The sequence below is a fragment of the Meleagris gallopavo genome, chromosome 14 (assembly GCF_905368555.1).
Source record: "Meleagris gallopavo chromosome 14, MGAL_WU_HG_1.1, whole genome shotgun sequence".
Classification (NCBI taxonomy): domain Eukaryota; kingdom Metazoa; phylum Chordata; class Aves; order Galliformes; family Phasianidae; genus Meleagris; species Meleagris gallopavo.
The window spans coordinates 19421594-19442200 of record NC_139417.1 but is presented as its reverse complement, the minus strand read 5'-3'; the positions used below and the strand labels follow the sequence as shown (position 1 = coordinate 19442200).

The 20607-nt window shown below is 53.2% G+C and overlaps 1 protein-coding gene across 2 annotated transcripts in view; it reads left to right on the top strand.

Annotated features, from left to right (window-relative positions):
* PLXND1 (plexin D1) overlaps positions 1–20607 on the top strand; it is a 66101-nt gene continuing 45494 nt past the window's right edge. The window contains exons 1-6 of one of the 2 annotated variants that reach the window (XM_085236187.1): positions 1–2155; positions 13770–13946; positions 16414–16545; positions 18240–18340; positions 18955–19084; positions 19564–19738. In XM_085236187.1, the coding sequence (XP_085092313.1) occupies positions 857–2155; positions 13770–13946; positions 16414–16545; positions 18240–18340; positions 18955–19084; positions 19564–19738 (2014 nt within the window). In that variant the 5' untranslated portion in view covers positions 1–856. The remainder of the gene's footprint in view (positions 2156–13769; positions 13947–16413; positions 16546–18239; positions 18341–18954; positions 19085–19563; positions 19739–20607) is intronic. The other variant, XM_085236186.1, reaches the window with a different exon arrangement.

Sequence of the window (20607 nt, the reverse complement as noted above, 5' to 3'; positions counted from 1 at the left end):
GTTTTCAGTGGGTGGAATTTGGGAATATTAAAGCTTCTTTCTCCCTTTCTCTTCCCACAGTTAAAAAAGAGCCCGATGGAGGGCAGAGGAGATGCACGGTCCTGTTCTCAACTCTCGTGTTTGGCAACACGCGGGCCAAGCTTTCTCCGGGAGTGGGGCGGTGCTCCCCGCGGCGGCTGCCGGCTCCCGGTAGGACCGAACCGAACCGGGGCAGGGGCGGCTTGCCGAAGCCCCACTTCTCCCCAGGGCTCCCCTCCCCTACCCCGCCCGGATGGGACGGGACCGACAGCCCCCGGCCCTGCGGCCGCGCTACAGGAAGGCGCGGAGCCCCGGCCGTTCTCTGTTCCGTTTGTCCGCTTCGTGCGCCGCCCACCCCGGGCTCGGACACCGCGACCTGGGGGGGAAGGGGGTACACATCCCGCCCGACGCGCCGTTGGGAGAAGAGGCTGCTCCCATCACCTCCTCCAAAGCCCTCCGCCCATCCTGCGCGAAAACGGACGGGAAAAGGTGGGGAGGACGGAGAAGAGCCGCTCCCGAGGCCGAGGGTCACCGCGTTTGCGCCCCTGCCCGGTGCGGGGACGACAGGCGGCGCGGGGAAAACATCCGCAACTTAATCACGTTCACATGACGAACCCCAAATAAGAAAGACGCGAGGAACGCCAAGAAGGGCGGAGACGGGGGCGGGCGGAGGGAGGGAGGTGCGGCCGTGAGCGCGCCCCGCCGCGCAGCGCCGCGCACCACCGCGGCCGCCACTTCCCGCGGGCGTCGCTCGGCGGCGGGCGTGCTGCCCCCGCAGGAAGCGGCCCGGCCCCTCCCGCCGCTCGCCGCGGGCTCATGCAGTGTGCGGCGCGGCGGGATGGGCGCGGGGACGGGGATGGATCCGGCGGCGAGCGCTGAGCCGCAGCCCATCGCGCTGCTCCCGCTTCTGCCGCCGCTGCTGCTGCTGCTGCTGCTGCCCGGCCGCGTCGCCGGCCTGGAGGTGCAGCGCAAGTTCCTCTCGCCCACCCCCACCAACAACTTCGCGCTGGACGGCCCCGGCTCTCGCGTCTACCTGGCGGCGGTCAACCGCCTCTTCCAGCTGTCGGGGGGCGAGCTGGCGCTGCAGGCGGAGGCGGCGGTGGGGCCGGTGCTGGATAGCCCGCTGTGCCACGCGCCGCAGCTGCCGCAGGCCTCCTGCGAGCACCCCAAGGTGCTCACCAACAACTACAACAAGATCCTGCAGCCCGATCCCGAGCAGGGCGTGCTCGTCGTCTGCGGCTCTATCTACCAGGGCCTCTGCCAGCTCCGCAGCATGGCCAACATCTCGGCCGTGGCCGTGCGTTTCCCGCCGGGCGGCAGCGACCCGCTGGCCGTGTTCCCCAGCATGCTGAACGTGGCCGCCAACCACCCCAACGCCTCCACCGTGGGGCTGCTGCTGCGCCGGAGCGGCGGCGGCGGGGGGGGCGCGCGCCTGCTGGTGGCCGCCACCTACACGGGCTTCGGCAGCCCCTTCTTCCCCCGCAACAGCAGCCTGGAGGACCACCGCTTCGAGAACACGCCGGAGATCGCCATCCGCGCCCTCAACGCGCGCGGCGACCTGGCCAAGCTCTTCACCTTCGACATCAACCCCTCCGACGACAACATCTTCAAGATCAAGCAGGGTGCCAAGGCTCGCCACAAGCTCAGCTTCGTCCGCGCCTTCCTGCAGCGTGCCCGCCGCCCCTACGCCTACCTGGCGCTCAACAGCGAGGCTAACGCGGCCGAAAAGGAGAGCCCCTCGCACAGCCTGCTGGCTCGCATCTGCCTGGGCGACGCGGCCGAGGCCACGCTCAATGGCAGCGGCGAGCCCAAGAAGCTGACCGAGTCCTACATCCAGCTGGGGCTGCGCTGCGGCGGCGCCGCCGACGCCTTCACCCGCCTCGTGTCGGTGTTCCCGGCGCGGGCGGTCTGGGGGGGCCCCGCCGAGGAGGAGCTGCTCTTCGGCGTCTTCGAGCGCGCCGGGGCGGGCGGCGGGCGGCCGCACTCCGCGCTCTGCGTCTTTCGCTTCGCCGAGATCGAGGAGACGATCCGCGCCGCTCGCAACTCCTGCTTCGTGAGCCCGGGCGCGGGCATGGTGACGGTGCTGGACAGCGTGGTGCAGGGCACCGGGCCCGCCTGCGAGAAGAGGAACATCCAGGTGGGGCTGCGCGGGCACCTGCTGGCACCGGGCGGGCTGCGGGACGGGACGCGTTGGGACGGGCCGGGCTGCGGAACGCTGCGTTACTCTGTGTTGTTCTGCGCAGTTGTTCGGCAGCCTGCAACTCGGGGGGTGGTGGCCCCACCGGTCCTGTCGGGCCCCGCCGCTGCTGGACGCCCCGGCGGCTGCGTCCGAGCCGGACGGGCTCCTTCCTCTCGTAGCCGAGTTTGCGCTGAAGAGGAGAGAGTGTCCGAGGCGCGGCTCTGACCGCTGCGCCGGGGGAGAGTTTGATTCCCACGGTCCTCGTCCCCAGCGGACGGACCCGCGGTGACTCACGGCTCTGCGCGCTCCCGGCGCTGCGCGGCTGGGGATGCGGATCGCGGAGCGCCGCCAGCAGCAGCCGCTCCTTTCCCACGGGACGGCCCTGCGCGGGGCGGTGCGCGCACCCACGGCCGTGCTTCTTTTGGGGCAAAAGTTTGCTGTTGTCGTGATTTGTTACCGAGTGAACGAAAATGTTAAGGCCAGGTAAAGACGTCTGTTTTCCTTTTCACTAAGGATGTATAATGCTTTGGAGGGTTCGGGGGGAAGAGAGGAAAAAAGAGCTGTTTTAACACTGCATTTTTCCTGCCCTCTGGGAAGGATGCATAACTCAGCTCCATCAAAGATCGTAAAAACATCTGTTTGATTTCAAAAGCAAGATCGAGTGTTTGGGCTGGGGCTTCCCTGAGCAATGCCAGTGGCAACGAGAAAGGTTTCCCATGGTAACCAAAGTGTTTAGTGTGGCATCTCCATGCTGCGTTAAAATATGTAGTCTTAATGCACTGGTTCATGGACCGGCCCTGTCAAAGTTGGATAGTTTTTTCCCTGGTGGCAAACTACAAGCTGCCAGGGAATCTGGTAGCTGTCCTGTCTTCTGAGTTTGTACTGCTAAGACTCAGTCTCCAAGTCCTGGCATGATCATGGCTCTCCAAGAAGCCAGAAGCAGTCAGGAATCCCATTCACTGAGCAGGAGGCACTCGTGGGTCTCCCTGGCCGTGGCTGAAGCTCAGCGCCTGCAGCCAGAGCTCAGCACCACACCGGGCTGCGATGGCTCCATCAGATGGGCTCAGTTTTAAGTGAACCTCTGTGGCAGAGACAGCCAGTTCCCCTCCGTGCTCCTGCATGGTCAGGCAGAAACTGTATTTTTCTAACTATTATTTAATAAGGAAAATAACTCCAAAGTACGAACGTTTACCGTATCAGGTGAGGTATTCAAACAGCTCATTCCCAAGAGATTCAGCAATGAAATGAGGATTCTCTCCTTCTCTGGAACTGTCCCATGCTGCTGCCCTGAGGTGTGCTCCTGCCTGCTTCCCACCAAGTGCTTTGTGGGCTGAGGATGACCTGGAGGATGGAGGCAGTGTGTTGGCGAGGTCTGTTCTGGGAGGGTTGACAGTCAGGTGTGTGCATTTGGAGGAGCATGCTGGAAAGTGCTGAGCCTCCAGACCTGTAGAAGCCAGCAGATATCTGCTGTGCACAGCTCTGCAGTAAGGTCAGGCTGCAAGGAAACTTGTTTACATGGAGACAGCAGCAGGGCTGGTGGGCAGGGAAAGTGGGCTCTGGTCCTCACAGCACTGGTGTGGCACTGCTGTCCCTGAGCAGTCACATCACCGGATGCCCATGTCTCCTGATGTGAGGAACACTCCCGTATTTGTTACTCTTACTCAGAAGCCTAGCTCACATAGAATGGAAGATTACACTTGTAAAGCTACTTTGAGAGCCTTTGAAGTCGAGTATGGCAGGGTGTAAATGAAGCATACTATTAATATTTGTTCACGCCTAATATTTCTATACTTTCTTCTTATTTGAAGTGTATTCCTCTAAAAGTGCTGAACAAGCCTTCTAGAAGCCTTCCTACTGAGCACAGGGACAGCCTTTTACTTGTTTTGCCTTTTTTTTTTTTTTCTTTTACTTTTCCTTACCCGTTAGAACTGCCAGCAATTTAACAAGCTGTTTTCATTTTCAAGGTCTAGAGTGGCAGTGTCGGAAGTTGTAGTGTTGTGTTTCTTCATGGTGCAAAAATGTAAAATCAGTTTCCACCTTGAAAACAAGGAGATACTCTGATACATTTTGTGTTCCAGCCCTGGGAATGCAGTAGGGAAACGTTCTGAAGCACATTGGTCTGGTGGTGCAGAGGCACGTCCCGCTGCCTTCCCATTGTGAGCGCTGCTTTTCCACCCATGAGTGGGTTCCCAGCTTTTCCTTTGCGCGTTACTGGTAGGTGCTGCACTGTTATCGGAATTGTGGTTTGTTAGCTCTTCCTGCAGTCTGGGTGGTTGGGTTTTAAGCTCCTTCTGGAAAAAAGAAAAAAAAAAAAATCGAATGATGGTCTGATTAATTCTGAATAGGCATTGGACTGAAGTAGCTGGTTGGTACAAATAGGAGAATGGCTGTTAGGCATAATGGTGTGTGAAAGGAAAATGATTGCCCCCCTGTGTGCAGTTCTGTCTAATTGAATGCTCCTCTCCTGCAGCACCCCGCCCTCTGCAGCCGATGGGTGCTGCGGTGGCACAGCAGGGCTCTGTCCTGGGCTCTCAGGGAGCACCACCAAAAGGTCAGCGAGAGGTGAAGGGCAGCAGCAGCTCCATGGAAGGAGAGTGCCTCAGGGAAGGGTCTGGTTTGATTGCGTTCCCGCTGTGCCAAGAGTGAGTGGGTGAGCTCTGGGATTGCTTTCCCACAACAGAAATAGCTTTCTGTGATGAAGTTTGTATCAAATAGTGGACTGCTCTCTAACACGAGGCTTCAGGGAGCCCCGTGTGAAGGCATGGCTGCTGCAAGGCTGGGAGCCCGGGTTAGACCGCCTGAGCCCTGGAAGGGAGGAAGAACACAGATGCTCATCAGCGCCTGTCCACATCCCTGCAGCAGCCACTGGCTGTGCCCATGGGTTAGGCCTGGCCTGCTGCACCCCCACATCTCCCTGAGCCCCCTCAGGCAGCGAGAGGAGGCAGAGTGGTGCTCGTTGGGGTTAGATGTGCTACCCGGGGATCTGCATCTCTCCTGGGAAATGTTTTGGACTCTGCAACTCCAAAAAGGCTGAAAATGCTGTTTGTTTTCTGTGCTGAAGAACTCGAGCATGGCGGCATAGGATTACAACGTGTTTCTGTGCTAATCCTCGAGTTTCTGGCTCTGTGGCTTTGTGTCAGATCCTGCGTGCTCATAGAGCACAGTGTTCTGTGGTGCACTGATGAGATGCCATCAGTGAGCTTTGCTGTGAGGGGTGGTTAAATAAAACCAGCTCCTTGGCAGGCTGTACAAACCCGGTGCCTGTGTGCTCAGGCAGAGGAGAGCGGTCTGAAGCCCCAAAAAAAAGCTCAGATTCACATGGGAATATGACAAAGCATCCACTGCGTCCAAACGCTGCGGTGCCTCCGTGGGACTGGGTTTTATAGGAGCTGAGTCACTTTGAAGTGCTGGTTTATACTAATTTAGAAATTCCAAACATGAAAATAAATGTGATTTAACCTTCCATTTACTCACAGAAAACTGGAGGGTTACCCACAGAGAGGAAACTGGAAATTTGCACTTAATTTTTGCATTAGGAATAAGGAGGAGCTCCTGCAGCACAATGGGACGCAGAAGGTTGCTGCACGTGGAGGTGCTGCGATCGCCTGCGTGGAGCACAGTGTCACACAGCACTGCAGTGCAATGCTGTGATCTCTGTCTGCTGCTGATGCCCCAAGAGCAGTCAGCCCCCACCTACCCCCATTTCCATCCCAGCCTCCCTGGCCCGGGCAGCAGCAGCTGAAGGGACCTCTGGTGCGCCTCTGGAGGTTTGGGCCGGAGCAAAACCTCACGTAGATTTGTGCAGCTTTACAGGATGTCAAACTCAGACCTGGGCTGGGGAGGTGAGTGGGGCACCTGTGGGTGTGGACGGCACTATGAAATCACCTCGCCTCACCTCCTAACTCCTGGTGGGCATCTATTTAGACCTGTAGGCAGCAGCTCTGTAATGTTCCAGTCTGACAGCCTCTGCCAGCAAGTCACTGGAAATATAGTAAGGCTGAGACCCCAGCTGTGGTAATTTATTGCAAACACAGGGCAGGCTGGAACCTGTGGTGGTTGGAAGAAATCAATTAGAAGCACCTGAGTGCTGCCTCACACTACCTACAGCAGTGCAGCTTGGCCCCATGGGCTCGCACTTGTGGCCACCCAGCAGCAGGGCTGTGTGTGCATGGCTGGCCCTTGGCATGCGCTCACAGCACCATGTGATGGATGGCATTAAAGCTCCCAGCTGCTGTCTGAAGGACAGGGTGTGATGGGGGTGACCTGGCCCAAGCATTTCCTGGAGGGCTTTGCTTTTATTTTTATTGCTGGATTGGTAAAGAAAAGGTTGCAGTCCTTGTTTTCCTTTCAAATGGGAATGTAACATCTTGTAGTAAGTGGGGGAGGTGGTAGACTGACAGCGGTGATCTCCTACTTTGGAAAGAGTGGCAGAATTTATTTCTGAGTGGAAGAGTCCCTCTGGATCGCACACCTGGGCAGCAGTTCTGCTGGATGCTGTGTGCCAAGAGTGCCTGCATTGAACCAAGCTGGGAAGAGCCCATGCAAGTATGCTGTGCTGATAGATGTGACCAGCCAGTCCCAAAGCTGTGGTGGTTGTGCCTCATGGCCTGCCGAACGTCAGCAGGGCTTGTCCACATAGGGAGCACATGGAGGCTCCTGGATAAAAGCCCCTCCAGCCCTCCGGTTTTCATCCCACTGTTTGCTGGCCATCGCCAGCATTTAATGGTCTGAGAGCTGCTGGAGGACAGGAGTCGTCTCTGGTGGATATCCCAGCAACAGCGAGCTGCTGAAACACAGAGTGTGCTAGAAAATAGCTGTGTGCAGAGCTATCACTTTAGGAAGGAGCTGAGAAAAGTTTATAGCACAGTGAGAGAGAGCACTCAGTAAGGAAAGGGAGATGTGGAGGGTGAGGGCCTTTTAATACAGCATAAAATAGCTACCAGAGATGTTGAACCCGTCACCCTTCGGTATTTCTCACAGACCAGGGTTGGGCTGGAAGCAGTGCAGAGGCACCAATGCTATGTGCTGCTGCATGGGATCCTGGGGCTGCAGTGGAGCTGCAGAGCACTGGAGCGAGGGCTGAGGAAAGGCTTCATGCCTTCTGGGGAGGTCAGCACCATGCTGACAGTCCCTGGCATCTCCAAGCTGTGATGCCATGTTCTGAGGTTTGGTACCACGTGAATTGCAAAACGCAGTAGATCCTCCCAAATAGTTTTGGAAGGGTCAGTTTATACAGATGTTGAAAACAAAAGGAAAGAAACGTACAACAGTAGAGAAAGGGAAACTCTTCTGTGCTTTGATTGAAAAAGAGATGTGCACAATTGCTGAATCCAATAGGACAAATTTTGAAATCCTTTTCCTAATTGAAAATAACCTTGCCATAACATAGGCCTTGCAAAGAAGATGGGGATATGAAATCCTGGCAGGCAAAAAAGCATTGTGCTTTCAGAGAGGTGCCTGGAGAAGGCTTTCTGGGTTACGCCAATGCTGTCTCTGCAGCTTGTGTTCAGACCTTAATCCCTTCTCCCTTTCAGTAACCATCCATGCAACTTGTTACTTGGATTTCCTTAGTCCCAAAAATGCGGACAGGAGTGTAAAGGCATGTCTGGGAGAAGCACGTGTCCCTTCTGGCATAGCTATTCTGAGTGGGGGCAACAATGAGTATGGGAGAAGCACCCAGGTTTTACTGAGGATGTGTAAAAGAAGAATGGAATTCTGCTCATTACCTCAGTGCTTAATTGATTTGGTAGAACTAACTAGAATACAGCAAAACATTTACTATAAGCTATTGCTGACTGAAATAGATTTGAACTGACACATGAAAAGGCCGATGGTGTTAGGTAGAAGTTGTTACCCTAATGGATGCTTTTTGCAGCACAGCCGTGCAGCACTGTAGATGTGAAGTGCTGAGTGTGAGCAGCAGCTATAAGGAAAAGTAACCCCTGACGATCGAGCAGCCAAAATGCTCACCCCAGACTCCTTCCTGTGGAAAGGAGCTCGGATATTTTGAAATTGGTTCCTGGAGCCAAAGCCAAGCATAAATGAGAAATACAGCTCGAGTGGTGGAAGGGATCCTCTCCTAAGGAAAGAGCAGCTCATAACATGCAGTCTGAATAAAGCAGATGTCTTATTCCCAGTAATTTTACAAGGACCTTCAGCCATGCTCAGCAGCCGAACGCCCTGGGATGGAGGCAGTATGTGGTGGTTTCTGCTCCAAGTCCCTACAGAACAGGGCAGAGGAGCAGCAGTCCCGGGGGGGAATCTGACAGCCACGCGACCTCCGATGCTCTGGCACTCACTGCTCTGACTGTGAGAGCCCCCCTGGAGCCTGTTGTTCATTAATTCTGCTGCCTGCCCTTTTTGTGGGGATTTGGTTGTTTAATCTGAAGCGCTGTATTTATTGCGGGATGAGGACCAGCGCTGTAAGCATGACTGGTCTTCCTGGTGGCACCATAGAGGTGCAGTTTGCAGCCTTTGTTTCTCTGCTTCTTGCAGTGTGTGGGTCTATGGTGCAGGGGCATGGTGCTGCCTGGGGGGGGGCGTGGGGTGAGCTCTGCACAGAGCTGTCATGGTGGGCTGCTGGGGGCCTTGGGGTCGGCCCTCCTCTTGAAACCAGCGGGCGGCAGCTCTGGTGACACTGGCACCTCTTGCTTCTGCTTGTAAGAAACCCTGACTGATTCTTGTGCAGCTGCAGAGCGGGTGTAAAAAGATGAGAAGTCGCAGGAGAATGCTTGTCCATGGTTCTTGTTGCCTGCCTTTCCCTTTCCCTTTGTCACTGTGCCCACCTGGACAAACTCATTATTTGCTCTGCTTCCTTAAGCTGGGGACGCTACTCTGAACTCCACGGTTGTTTCCATCAGGTGAACTCCCCGAGTGATACTGAGGATGTCAGGAGTGGCAGGAAGAAGTCAGGAGTGAGGAGAGGGGAGAAGGAGGAAAATTAAAACATTCCTGTAAACTAAAAGTGAAGATAGGAGGCTAAAAAAAACTGTGAGACATCAGGAGCTGTGCTGGAGCTAAAAGGACACTGGTGTGGGGGTGACATTTGTCTGCTGCAGAGGGCAGGAACTGGGGAACTGATACGGTCATTTTTGTCTGTGCAACAAATTCTACATCTATTCTGCTGGCTGCCGCTAGCTTTGGTACAGTGAATGCTCGTTTGTCAAGGGAATGGTGATTCATGGGGGTTTGACAGAGGGAATCTGTTGATAGCTTTTCATAAGCAATTACTGCAATTCAACAAGCCGTTAACTTTCCCAACTTACGGCTGGAAAGCTCCTGCTGGGAAAGAGCAGCCGGGGCTGGGAGCAGAGCTGGTGGAGCCGAATGTTACCCACACACTGCACGGACACGGCAGCATGAGGGATGTTCCCCACAAAACGTGGGCAAAGCCATCACCGAGCGGGGCTGGTGCTGGGGCCTGCAGTCTCACGGCAGTGCTTTGAGGGCTGGCAGCCCTGTGCCAGTGCAAAAACAGGCACAGGGGTCAGCAGCGGTGTTCCAAGAGCTGCACGTGGCCTCTTGCACACTTCAGACACTTAGGGATAACACCTGGGCAGATGTTACCTGCTGGCAGTGGTGCTGTGCCAGGTATGGCACTGTGGAGTGGGTGGCATCGCACAGAGCACAGCAGTGCTGCTTCCTTGCTCGCAAGACTTGCAGCCTGTATAAACAGTGAAACCAGGCGCAAATTTCATCTGAAGTCTTTTTTAAGGACATCTGTGGTGCTGTGGGGAAGCTGATTGCACAGTGTGTGTGATTCCTGCATTGTGATTAATTTTACGGGTGGAGCTCAGCCCAAGTGCCTCCACTGGTTAGGAGTGCACAGATTTGCTTTATTGCTTTAAAACCATGGTGGGAAGTCACAGGAGCTGATAATGACCGCCTTTGCAGCAGCACCACAATTAGAGACCGCTTACATTTCAAGTGCCTGAACAGTGGAGTCCTCTTCGGAGGATGACATTTTCCTCCAGGCATCCTACAAGCCTGTTTTTGACAGCTCTGGTTGCAACACTCGGGCGGATAAACGCGTGATTGTGTGTACAAACTGCTGGCTGTGCTGAGAGGGCTCTGCAGTGAATAGCTGTGCCTGGGGAGGGGCTCTGGTTGAGCCCAGTGCTGCTGGACACAGACCAGCAGTTGAGATTTCTGTCCTTGCAATGCAGCTGAGAGCTGCACGGCTGCTCACCCTGCCTGTTCTGTGGTCGTGTCCACATTTCTCTCCCTGTTCAACTCTGACTCTGTGCCCTGCTATTTGCTTTGGACATATCCAAATCATTTTCGGTGTTCTGTCTGCAATGTGAGAGATTTCCCTGAGTCATATCTACATGTTCATAAGAGCCCAGTGGTTTATGTTGAGGAAGACGGGAGATAAGGCCAGAGCCTTTTTATCACAGAATGTAATGGCCTGAAAACGTCAGTTGTGTGGAAGCAACTGCCAAATTTTGAGCCTATAAAGACGGTTCTAAGTCCCACAAATCAACAAGTTTGGAGCGGATTATCGGATGCTGGCGGTGTCATTTTCCCAGGACTCCAGGCATGTTGGGAGCCAACGCTTTAATCCACTCTGATGCGGTGCCCGGCGGGGCGGGCGGCTCTGCTGCTGCTGCCGCACTGCGAACCGTTCGGTGGCTCTGCGGTGCAGCGAGGAAGGGTTTTCTGCTGCAAGCAGAAGCTGCAGGGCTTTTTCTGGTTTTCATTCAGAAGTAAACTCCATCTTTGCTTAAGGACTATTTTTAAGGTCACAAAGGCAGGATACAGAAGTCAGTACGTTTCATAGATTTCCTGAGTGCTGCCTCACCACTCCTCTTCCTCCTTCTGTTTCCAGCAGACTTCCTTCCGAAACCGACATCCTGTGAGCCTGCCTCTGGGGTGCAGCACGGGGCTGGGCCTGCTGATGGAAGGCCTGGCACACTGCTGCTTCGGTTGGTACTGGTTTGGGCCTGGGACAAAGGCTGAACTTGCACCGTGAACACAGCCGAGCTCCTGAGCTCTGATGTGATCGGAGATCTTTTATCTCTGTCCCGTTTTGACTTTCTGGCCACACTTGTGTTAATCTGACAGCCCTCGTCTTAGATGTTGCTCCTTGGTTTGCATTGATTTGCAGCAGCTTTGCAGTGTTGTACAAATTCCAAGCATGCCCTCCTTGGCATGGCTCAGCCTGGCCTGGCTGAGTGCTGGCAGCAGCTCACACCCACGTGGCTCCTGCAGGGCATGAGCGTGGCATGGCCGAACGTCTGGGGCGCAGAAGGAGCTGAGTCGTACCTCCCCCGGTACTTCTGTGAGTTACTGAGGATGTCTGCAGCGTCTAGTGGAAAAATAGTGGAAACACTGTAAATACTCATGGGGTTATTTGGAAGTGCAGATGACAGAAAGGTGCTGTCTTGGGAGAAAACTTCTGCTCCTGCTTTCCTTGCTGCAGAGTAGGTTAGGGTGGTTTAAAATGGAGCAAAATTTCACCCATTCTGTATCAAGAATCCTTTCCAGCACAACTTCTAAGTGAAATTTCCCAAGCTGCAGTGTGATTGTCTGGTGCCTGCGTGAGGATGTGACTTGGTCATATCCTGTTTACCCTAAAATGATGGAGCTAAAATATCTCCTTGGTGCTGCAGTTTACAGACAGAAGTGGCATATTGTGTCACCCCACCCGAGAGCCCAAGTGAGGGAAACACCATCTGTCTCCTCCTGTCCTTCAGAAGAACTGATGTCATCAACAGAAAGGTGTTTTGGAGGAAGGATGTCTGTGACCAAAATAATGCTTGGCCTGCTTTACAATAGTTACATCCTGTTTACCACAAAAAACACTTTGCATTTATATTGGGTCTGTAAACGTGATTTATAAACAGGTGGAGGTGACAGATAAGGAACTTTCATTGGCTTCATCCATCTGCACTCAGAGCAGTCCCGCTGTGCCCCATGAGGCTGCTGCGGTGCCACGGCCCAGCAGAAGGAGCCCACGGAGCTTTGGTTTGCAGGTGTTGGTAATGAGTAGCGAAGAGGAGCCGGAAATGTGTTCCCAAGATAAATTGGTAAAACCAAGTGCTTTTCTAAAAGTTTGGCTGTGAGTGAGAGACCATTAAATCAGAAAAATGAATGGCTTGCCATACTCTGTGCAGAGCAGGAAGAGATTGTGTTGCCCAGTTACAGAGAGAAACATATACACTTGGGAATTTGGGCTGCAGTTTTATTTTTTAATGGAATGAAATGTCGTAAAACTGCAAAACACGTTTAGCAGTCGCTTGTGTCTGCCACTTGATCCTTTTGTCTCGCTCCCATTCGCACCAGGCAGCAGCTTTGGGAGCATCCATTCCTGTGGGGCTGAGCGGGGCTGTGCTCGCTGTGCCCCCCAGACCTGCAGCCAGGAGCTGATTAGGGCTGGGGGCTCTGAGGAGAGAGCTGCAGGCAGCATGATTTGATCCCAGGAATTCAGGTACAGGACTGGTGAGCTCAGCCCAGGAAGGAAGGGATGTGCCAAACGGGACACTCATCAGCTTCTGTCTGATAGAAGCATGCAGTCCAGTATCCTTGCATTTGTTCTGCCTCAGTGACGCTCCTGGTTACTGTTCTGGGTGGGATATCCACAGCGTGGCTGATTTCAGCAGGGCATGAAAAATGTGTGGCACTGGGCTGCAGGCTGAGCTCCATCAGCACAGAGCTCCATCGGCGCGGCCTGGCGTGGTGTGGTGTGTGTGCCTCTCGCAGGCAGGGCTGTGGTTGCCACTGCTCCTTGGCTGGCATCCTGCACATACTCACACTTGTTGGCCCTTAGCTGTGTGCCAGCACCTGCGAGGGTGACAGCTCAATTGCAGCTTTTGAGATGAGCCTGAAACGATGCTGCAGCTGATGTGGCAATGGTTCTCTCTGTGCCTGTCGCTGAGCGGCGCCGGCTGTCCCCACGGTGCTTCTTCACAGCTGCTGGGGGAGCGACAGCAGGTAGATGGTTGGCAGCCAGACTGCCGTGGTATTCAGGCGCTGCTGAATCCATTCACGTCGTCTGAGCAGAAATCGTAAGGATAATCTCAGAGGACTCGGGGTGAGAGCAGTCATAAATCTTGGGTACATCTTGAAGGGGAAGGAGAAATACGAAGCGTCGGTCTGGTTGGTAAATGCTGCTGTCATGCAGCAGCGGCGCTAATTAATTTAGCACAGGGTGGTTGGGTCGGTTGTGTGCTGTGGGCTATGGACGCCAAATATCCTCTCACAGACTGCATTCATAGATAAGGACTCCTTACAATTTGTCCTCTGCCATCACTCTTTCACACCTGACATGGGTGCAAAGCCACGGTACCTACCCAGTGGCTCCAATTACAGTGTCAGGCACCCAGCTCCATGTGAGGGCTTTCTGCCAGGACTGCAGCTCCTGGCCCCACGATACCTTCAGTTTAGCCAGGGTAATGCAAGCAGCTGACAAAAGAAGCCAGATGCACACAGCCAACATCTTGTGAATGGCTGCAGGCCTGTATCACCCTGTGTTTCCTTGCTTGGTGGCAAGGTGCTTTGTGTGGGTCTGGCAGTTCGTCCCAGTGAGGAGGATCTGCTGTGCTGAACCCCTAATGTATGCATATCCCTGCAGCTGCAGCCGGAGCAGCTGGACTGTGGAGCAGCGCACCTGCAGCACCCGCTGGCCATCGTAAACCCCATCACCGCCACCCCCATCCTCACCTACAATGGCCTCACTGCTGTGGCGGTCACCAGCATCAACAACTACACCGTGGTGTTCCTGGGCACTGCCAGCGGAGGACTCCTGAAGGCAAGTGGGGGAGTGGGGGCGGGGAGTGGGGGTACAGGGCAGCCGCCGTCGGTGTGGTTGGCCCACGATGGGAAGCGTGTTACCAATTTCTCTTAGCACCTGCTTTCACTTGGCAATAAAGAGGTAATTGGTTGCTGCTGTGCTCTGCACAGTGACGTGCACTGCCTGCTGACTGGTGGCTGTTAATTACTGTTCAAGGCTGCCGCTCGAGCGGGATGTACTTGATGAGACCTGTGCTGAAAATGTTATTGTGCAGCATTTAATTATTAACGGCTCTTCTAATAAACTTTCCCTGTGAGCTGAGGGCCTTGGAGGGCTCCATGTGGGCAGGGGAATGCCAGGCAGTACCTCGCTGAGCCCTGCACAGGTGCGGATCCCTGAGCCTGACGGTGTTGATTTTATGCCGTGTTCCAAAGGCAGCGCGGAGCAGCGCAGTGCCTGGAGCCAAGAGGCAAGCTGAGGTTTCAGTAACTTAAAGGCTTGAAGTTTGCCCAAAGAAGTTTTGATTCCAGCCAGACACAACAGGTTAGTGTGTTCTTAGCATCAAAAGTCCATAGAGGAGGAGGGGGGAAGCCCTGGAGGAGAAGCATGGCTGACAGATAGCTGCTGTGTGTCAGCATGCTTTATGTGGAATACAGGATGCTTGTGAAGAAGAAAACGGATCCTGTCTCTTCCCTTGTTTCCAGTGCTTCTGACAGAAGCATGGGAGAGATCAGAGGGCGATGGATGCTCTGAGTCCTGCCTGCAGGGGCTGTTGGAGCCGGCACACCTGCAGGTGCTGTGCTGGGGGAGCGTGTGCCACACACAGCACAGTGCGATCACACCGCGCTGACAGCTCTCCTTTCACTGCCATTGCAGAGCAAGCAGCCTTATCTACCGAGCCTCCATTAGGGAGAGGCTCCTGGCTCCCTTTGCTGGGATAATTTGCTCAGATAGCTCTAATCCAATTCTGCAACACAGCTGCATAACCAGAAGCCCTTTTACCTTCGGGGTCCTTGTTGTTTGGCACGGGATACGAGATACTTTGCGTGAGTTATCACTTAGATTTGCTGCCTGAGAAAAGACAGCAAAGGGGCAGAAATAGTGCTCGGCCAGCTCCTTCCAGCAGCAATTATGGCTGCCAGGGAATGGGGAATTAATCAGATAGTCTGCAGGCGGGCATCTCACGGGGCCGTTATCTGTGCCATGGCCAGCAAAGTCATTAAAGGAGCAGCAGCTCCGTGTGGCGCAGCGGAGGGTCTGGGCAGGACGAGTGTGGGATCACTGCGCTCGGAAGGAGGGACCTGGGGCAGCAGCTGGGAGCAGCAGGCACTGGAGGAGAGCTCAGCGAGGAGGGAAAGGGTGGCATAGCGCTGAGGTGGGCACCAGGGCTTGGTTCCTGTGTGCTGTGGGTGATCACAGGCAAATTATTTGGCTCTGAATAGCCAGGTTTTAAAAGTGGCAACGATAGCTCCCTTCTTTCTCTAAGGCTGCTCGCATGGGAAGCACTGTGTGTTCAGTCTGCACTAGCTATCTGACCAGGACATATCAGTGCAGCTCTAGTGTAAGAATTAATTAATCTTATGTTCGTGAATTAATTCAGACTTTAGAGAGAGCAGGCTTGCTTGGTCCCTGCAATTACTGCCTCCTTAGCAAGGAGGAATTTTCCTGACTCCCTTTCAGGTTTAAGCTGAAAAGTGACTGTCATGTGAAATTGTGTAGCCCTATTGTTATTTCCTCTCAGCAATGCCACATTTAATTTGCTGAGCTCTCAAGTCAAATGCCAAGACATTCTGGGATCTGAAAAGCGGGCTGACACTGTGCAGCCTTTTCCATGACTGCTGGTGGCTGGCGGGTGGTTGGTGAGGCAAGGTGGGTGCAGCTCTCCTGCTGTGGCTGCTGTGGTCCCCAGGAGTCAGCAGGGATAAAAGCTTCTGGCCACGAATGACACACTTATTTTCAGATAAGCAGGGAGGAGGGAATGCCACGTTACATGTCTGCATTGCTGATTGCTGCTGTTTTTCATTAAGCTTTAGAAATGAAGTGTTCTTTGTAACAAAAATGCAGATATGTACGTAGTGAGGGCTGAAGGCTGATGCCATTTACATCAGGGTGCAGTGAGAGCAGCACTCAACATGTGCTGAGATGGGAATGGCCTGGTGGCCATGTAGGCAGGCAGTGCTGCAGGCAGGACCTGAGGCTGAAAGGATTCCAGGTGGCCATTGCCTCAGATAGAGGGACTGAGGGGTGGGAGGTGTGTTCAGCACGAGGCATTTCTCCTGGCGGAGTGGCTTCCCCGTGCCACAGAGATGGTTTTGCCATAAAGCTCTATGTCTGCAAGCTGTAAAGCATTTAAAGGTCTGCAGCACCCGAAGATACAGAATGTCTTTAGATACCCTCTTGATTCTTGTTTATAACTGAGGAAAAATAATCTTCTCTCCATAGTGTTTGAGAAATACTCTCAGTGAGTGGCTTCTTCTCACTACAGATTAACCTGGACAGTGCCATGAGGGTTGTCAGCAGGAGATCCATCTCAGTGGCTTATGGAGAGCCTGTCCACCCCATCATGCAGTTCGACCCCTCTGATCCCACCTACCTCTATCTGATGACATCCTATCAGGTGAGTTCTGCATTCACCGCCCATTGAGCAGCGTGTCTGACCTCGTCTTGAGCACAGAGCTGAGTTCAGGAAGGAGCATTACAATGTGCTGTGATGCCAGTGGGCAGAGCAGAAGAAGCTGGGGGATTCAGCTGCTGTCGTAGCACCCCTCCACCCTTCCTAATGCAGTGCCCATGCCTGCCATGCTGCTGGCAGCAGTCCTGCAGTGGATGGGCTCACCATGCCTCCACCCTGAGCGGTGCAGTGACAGCAGGGCCAGTGCCCTGGGATGTGGATGATGGGCGGTGGGCTTCGGCACTTTCCCCACTGCTGTGTCCAGTTGCAGTGGTGAGGTGTCGGCTGGGTCTCTGCACCTTCCAGCTGGGCAGCAGTTGTGCATTATGGTTTGCTGGCCATATTTCTGGAGCAGTGTGATTTCAAACACACACAAGACTTTTTCCTGCCTTGTGATGATTCGTTGCTGCCTGGGGCAGGGAATATTCCCGTTATTCACATTGGTTTTCCTGTCTTTGTGGTGGTGAGATGAAAGGAAGAGTGGAAGATATCTAAACTGATCCCACTTGTGGGAGAGTGGAGATAAGCTGAGGCTGTTGCTTTATAGAAAACAGAGAATTATGGCATGTGGTCTGTGAGGAGGCTTTGGGGAATCCCAACAGAAAGGCTGCCTGCCAGGAGGGCTCTGCAGGGGCAGCTCCTGCACAGCCGCCAGCGGAGCGGGGATGGGGCTGTGTGAGCCTGCAGCAGGTAGGAACAGACGGGCTCGTCTCCCTCAAGTGAGCAGGGGAGGAAGATGAGAGCTGAGCACTCCGGGCTCTGGTGGTTTGTCCTGAATTACATTTTAATCTGTAGAAACAGATGCACAACCAAAACGTTACATGTTGCATTTATATTTCTAAGTCCTAATTCCCTGCAGATTGGTCATTATCATTTCACAGAACACTCCCAGGATGCCTCTCCAGCTGATATTTCTGACTTTCTCCTCTCTGCTCTCAGGCTGTGCTGAGGACCTCATTCCTGGCTGGATAAAGCTCTGAGAGCAGCACCTCTCTGCTGCTCGTATGCTCATTCCTTTCTCAGCAAACCAGACATGTTGATGTGCCCCCAATACCTGAGGAGCAGAGCATGGCCAGGGCACTCCTGTTGTTTGACCTCTGAGTTACCAAACTTGGTTTTTCCTCCCAACAGTTCAGAAATTGACGGAGGAAGAAGCAGAAACTGATGCACACTTTCCCTTGAAGTGTGCCTGCAGAATAAGGCTGCAGCAGTACTGTGATCTTTTTAGAAACTAAGGTTTTCAAAATGGTGTGGCTTTCTGATCAGTTTATAAGTAACCAAACACCATTTGGCTGTTTTAAGAAAGGAGCTCTCTGAAAGCTTGAGGAGCTTTTCAAAACCAGGGAGAAGCTGTGAAACCCCAGCCATCTTCTCTGAGGCAGAGGAGAGGTGTCCCGTCACTCCCCATCACTTTCCCATCACACACTGGTGCTGAAGATGCTGGCTGAGGAGGAGCAACCCAGCCCTGCACAGCTGCAGCACCAGGCTGTCGAGTCAGGCTGCCTGCGGTGCCCGCTCCGTGCTGGTGGCTGCAGCAGTGCTGGGCTCTGTGCCTCACTGCTGGAGCACCATCAAAGCCAGGTGCAGCATTTCTGTGGCATTATGAAACATTTGGGTGCAACCATGCTGTTGTTGTGCAGATGACACGAGTGAAGGTGGCTGCCTGCGAGCAGTACTCAACGTGTGCGGAGTGCCTGGCTGCAGCCGACGCATACTGTGGGTGGTGCACGATGGAGACCAGGTAGGACCTGTTGTGTCCCGATGTGGGATGGCAACAGCTTTGGACTTTGAGGCCACAGATGGGCATTCTTGGTGGCTTTGTGTTTCCACCAGTCTCTGTTCCATCCTCACAAAATAAATACTTTTAAAAATAATCACATATGAGGTGCACTTTTGAGCCACCATGTAACAGTAGTTGCTACGCTGCAGGTAGCTGCCAGTGCAAGGAACATCTTGCAGGCATCCAACCATGGGACTGCCAGCCCCAGCACCCTGCCAGAGAATGTCTATAACCCTTGCAATTATTAGTTATTGGTAGAAGACGATGCTCAAATGGAAGTTTACAAATGTAGACTGAGTATTTACAGACAAAATTTCACCTTTCCTTCCCTATTATCTGCTGAGCATGGCCCGCTCTCACTTTCACTGAAACCCAGTGGTGCAGGTGGATGCAGTGGCTCTTATCATGGCACCAGCTGCTCAAATGTCGCAGCAGGGCTTTCTCCTTAACTGCATGGATGTAAGAAAAAAGTGCAGATGGGATTTTTTCAGGCTCTTTGATCGCAGGAGTGTCAGTGTATTTATCAACTCTCTTTGAAAATAATCAAGCACCAGTTGTTCCCTTGTGTCCTGCAGGTGTTCTCTGCAGCATGAGTGCATGAACTTCACAGAAGCCAATTTCTGGGCGAGCGCAAGTGAAGGAGTGCAGCAGTGCCCTTCCATGACCATTTTGGAGCCTGAGATTAATATTGACAAAGAGAATCCGGTAGGATTGATTGCTTTTCACACAGAGGGTGGTGAGGCACTGGAACAGGTTGCCCAAGGAGGCTGTGGATCCCCATCCCTGCAGGCATCCAAGGCCAGGCTGGATGTGGCTCTGGGCAGCCTGGGCTGCTGGTTGGCGACCTGCACATAGCAGAGGGATTGATACTCAGTGATCATTGTGCTCCTGTTCAACCCAGGCCATTCTGTGATTTTTCTATGATTCTATGGTTCTGCTGTGCTAACATGTGCACATCCCATGGGGGCCGTGCAGGGGCTGGCAGGCAGGTGCTGAGAGCGCATTGTGTCAGCTGATAATGCACCAGTTAGTGTTTTTAGAGTTCAGAATGCACAAAATGAGGGCACACAGCTGTCTGTGTGCTTGTTTTGGAGTTCCCAGTTTATGAAACACTTCTGAAGCACTGACTATGGTAAATATGATTTTCTAAGCAAATAACTGATTTTTTATTCCCCCATTTGTAGGTCCTGATAATACAAATAAATGGGACTATCCCAAACCTAAACGGAACAAATATTTCATGCAATTATGGAAATAATATCCACACGGTAGCCAGAGTTGCTGGAGATTATGCAAACCAATTTATTTACTGCAGTTTACTTCCACGCCAGAAATACCCTGCGTTTCCAGAAGACCAAGGTATGTGAAGGAATATAAGCTCAGCCCATTCTTGCTACTGCTATGGAAATAGTTTTTCATAGGCCTTTTCTGCCTGGTTGTATGTGCAGATAATGCGAATGGAGAAGAAAGACCCAAGCTGCTCCTGTTTCGTAGGGCATATGACTTTAAAGTGTGGATGTTCCACCATCTTCACACGGATTGACAGTATTTCAAACCTGCCAATTTTTGTTCTAAAGAGAAGGATGTAAAAGTTCATTCCCATGCTTACTGTATTGAGATGTATCTGGTTAAAGTTTCTGCATTAGGTCAGTAAGTACTAAAACAGAGCAGGTCTATGGAAACTATCAACTACCTCTGTCAGTACTTCCAATTGCTTTTGCTTAAGCTCCATTTGAAACCTACAGTGCCCTTCAGGAATTCCGGAAAAAGAGCAAACACGTACCTAAATATAGTTCAGAAACTCTAACCTCATTAATGCAACCAAAGGCCAGTCTGACATCTTCCAGTATTCCCTGCTTTGAGAATTGCCCAATGTCTGATGCCCACGCTGCGGCAGCTGGCAGCACAGTGGGCACCCTCAGCCCTGGCTGTTGGCAGCCCAGCTTTGCACCCGAGCTGCCCAGAGCTGGGTGCTCGGGGACAGTCAGCCCCGCTTCATTGCTCCTCTGGGCAGTGTGCTGATTCCTTCCAGACTCGAGTGTTAAATTTTTATCTTTCAAGCTGAGAGTGAATGCCCTATTGAAGATGACTGACTTCAGTAGGAGAAGAATTAGCCAGTCCTTTTGAAAACCCTACTTTTCATAAGCAAGTTTATAAGGCTGCATTGTTTTTCCCCCTAGCTATCCAAAGAATGGAAGATTATTAACTGTTTTGTATTGTTAGTTATG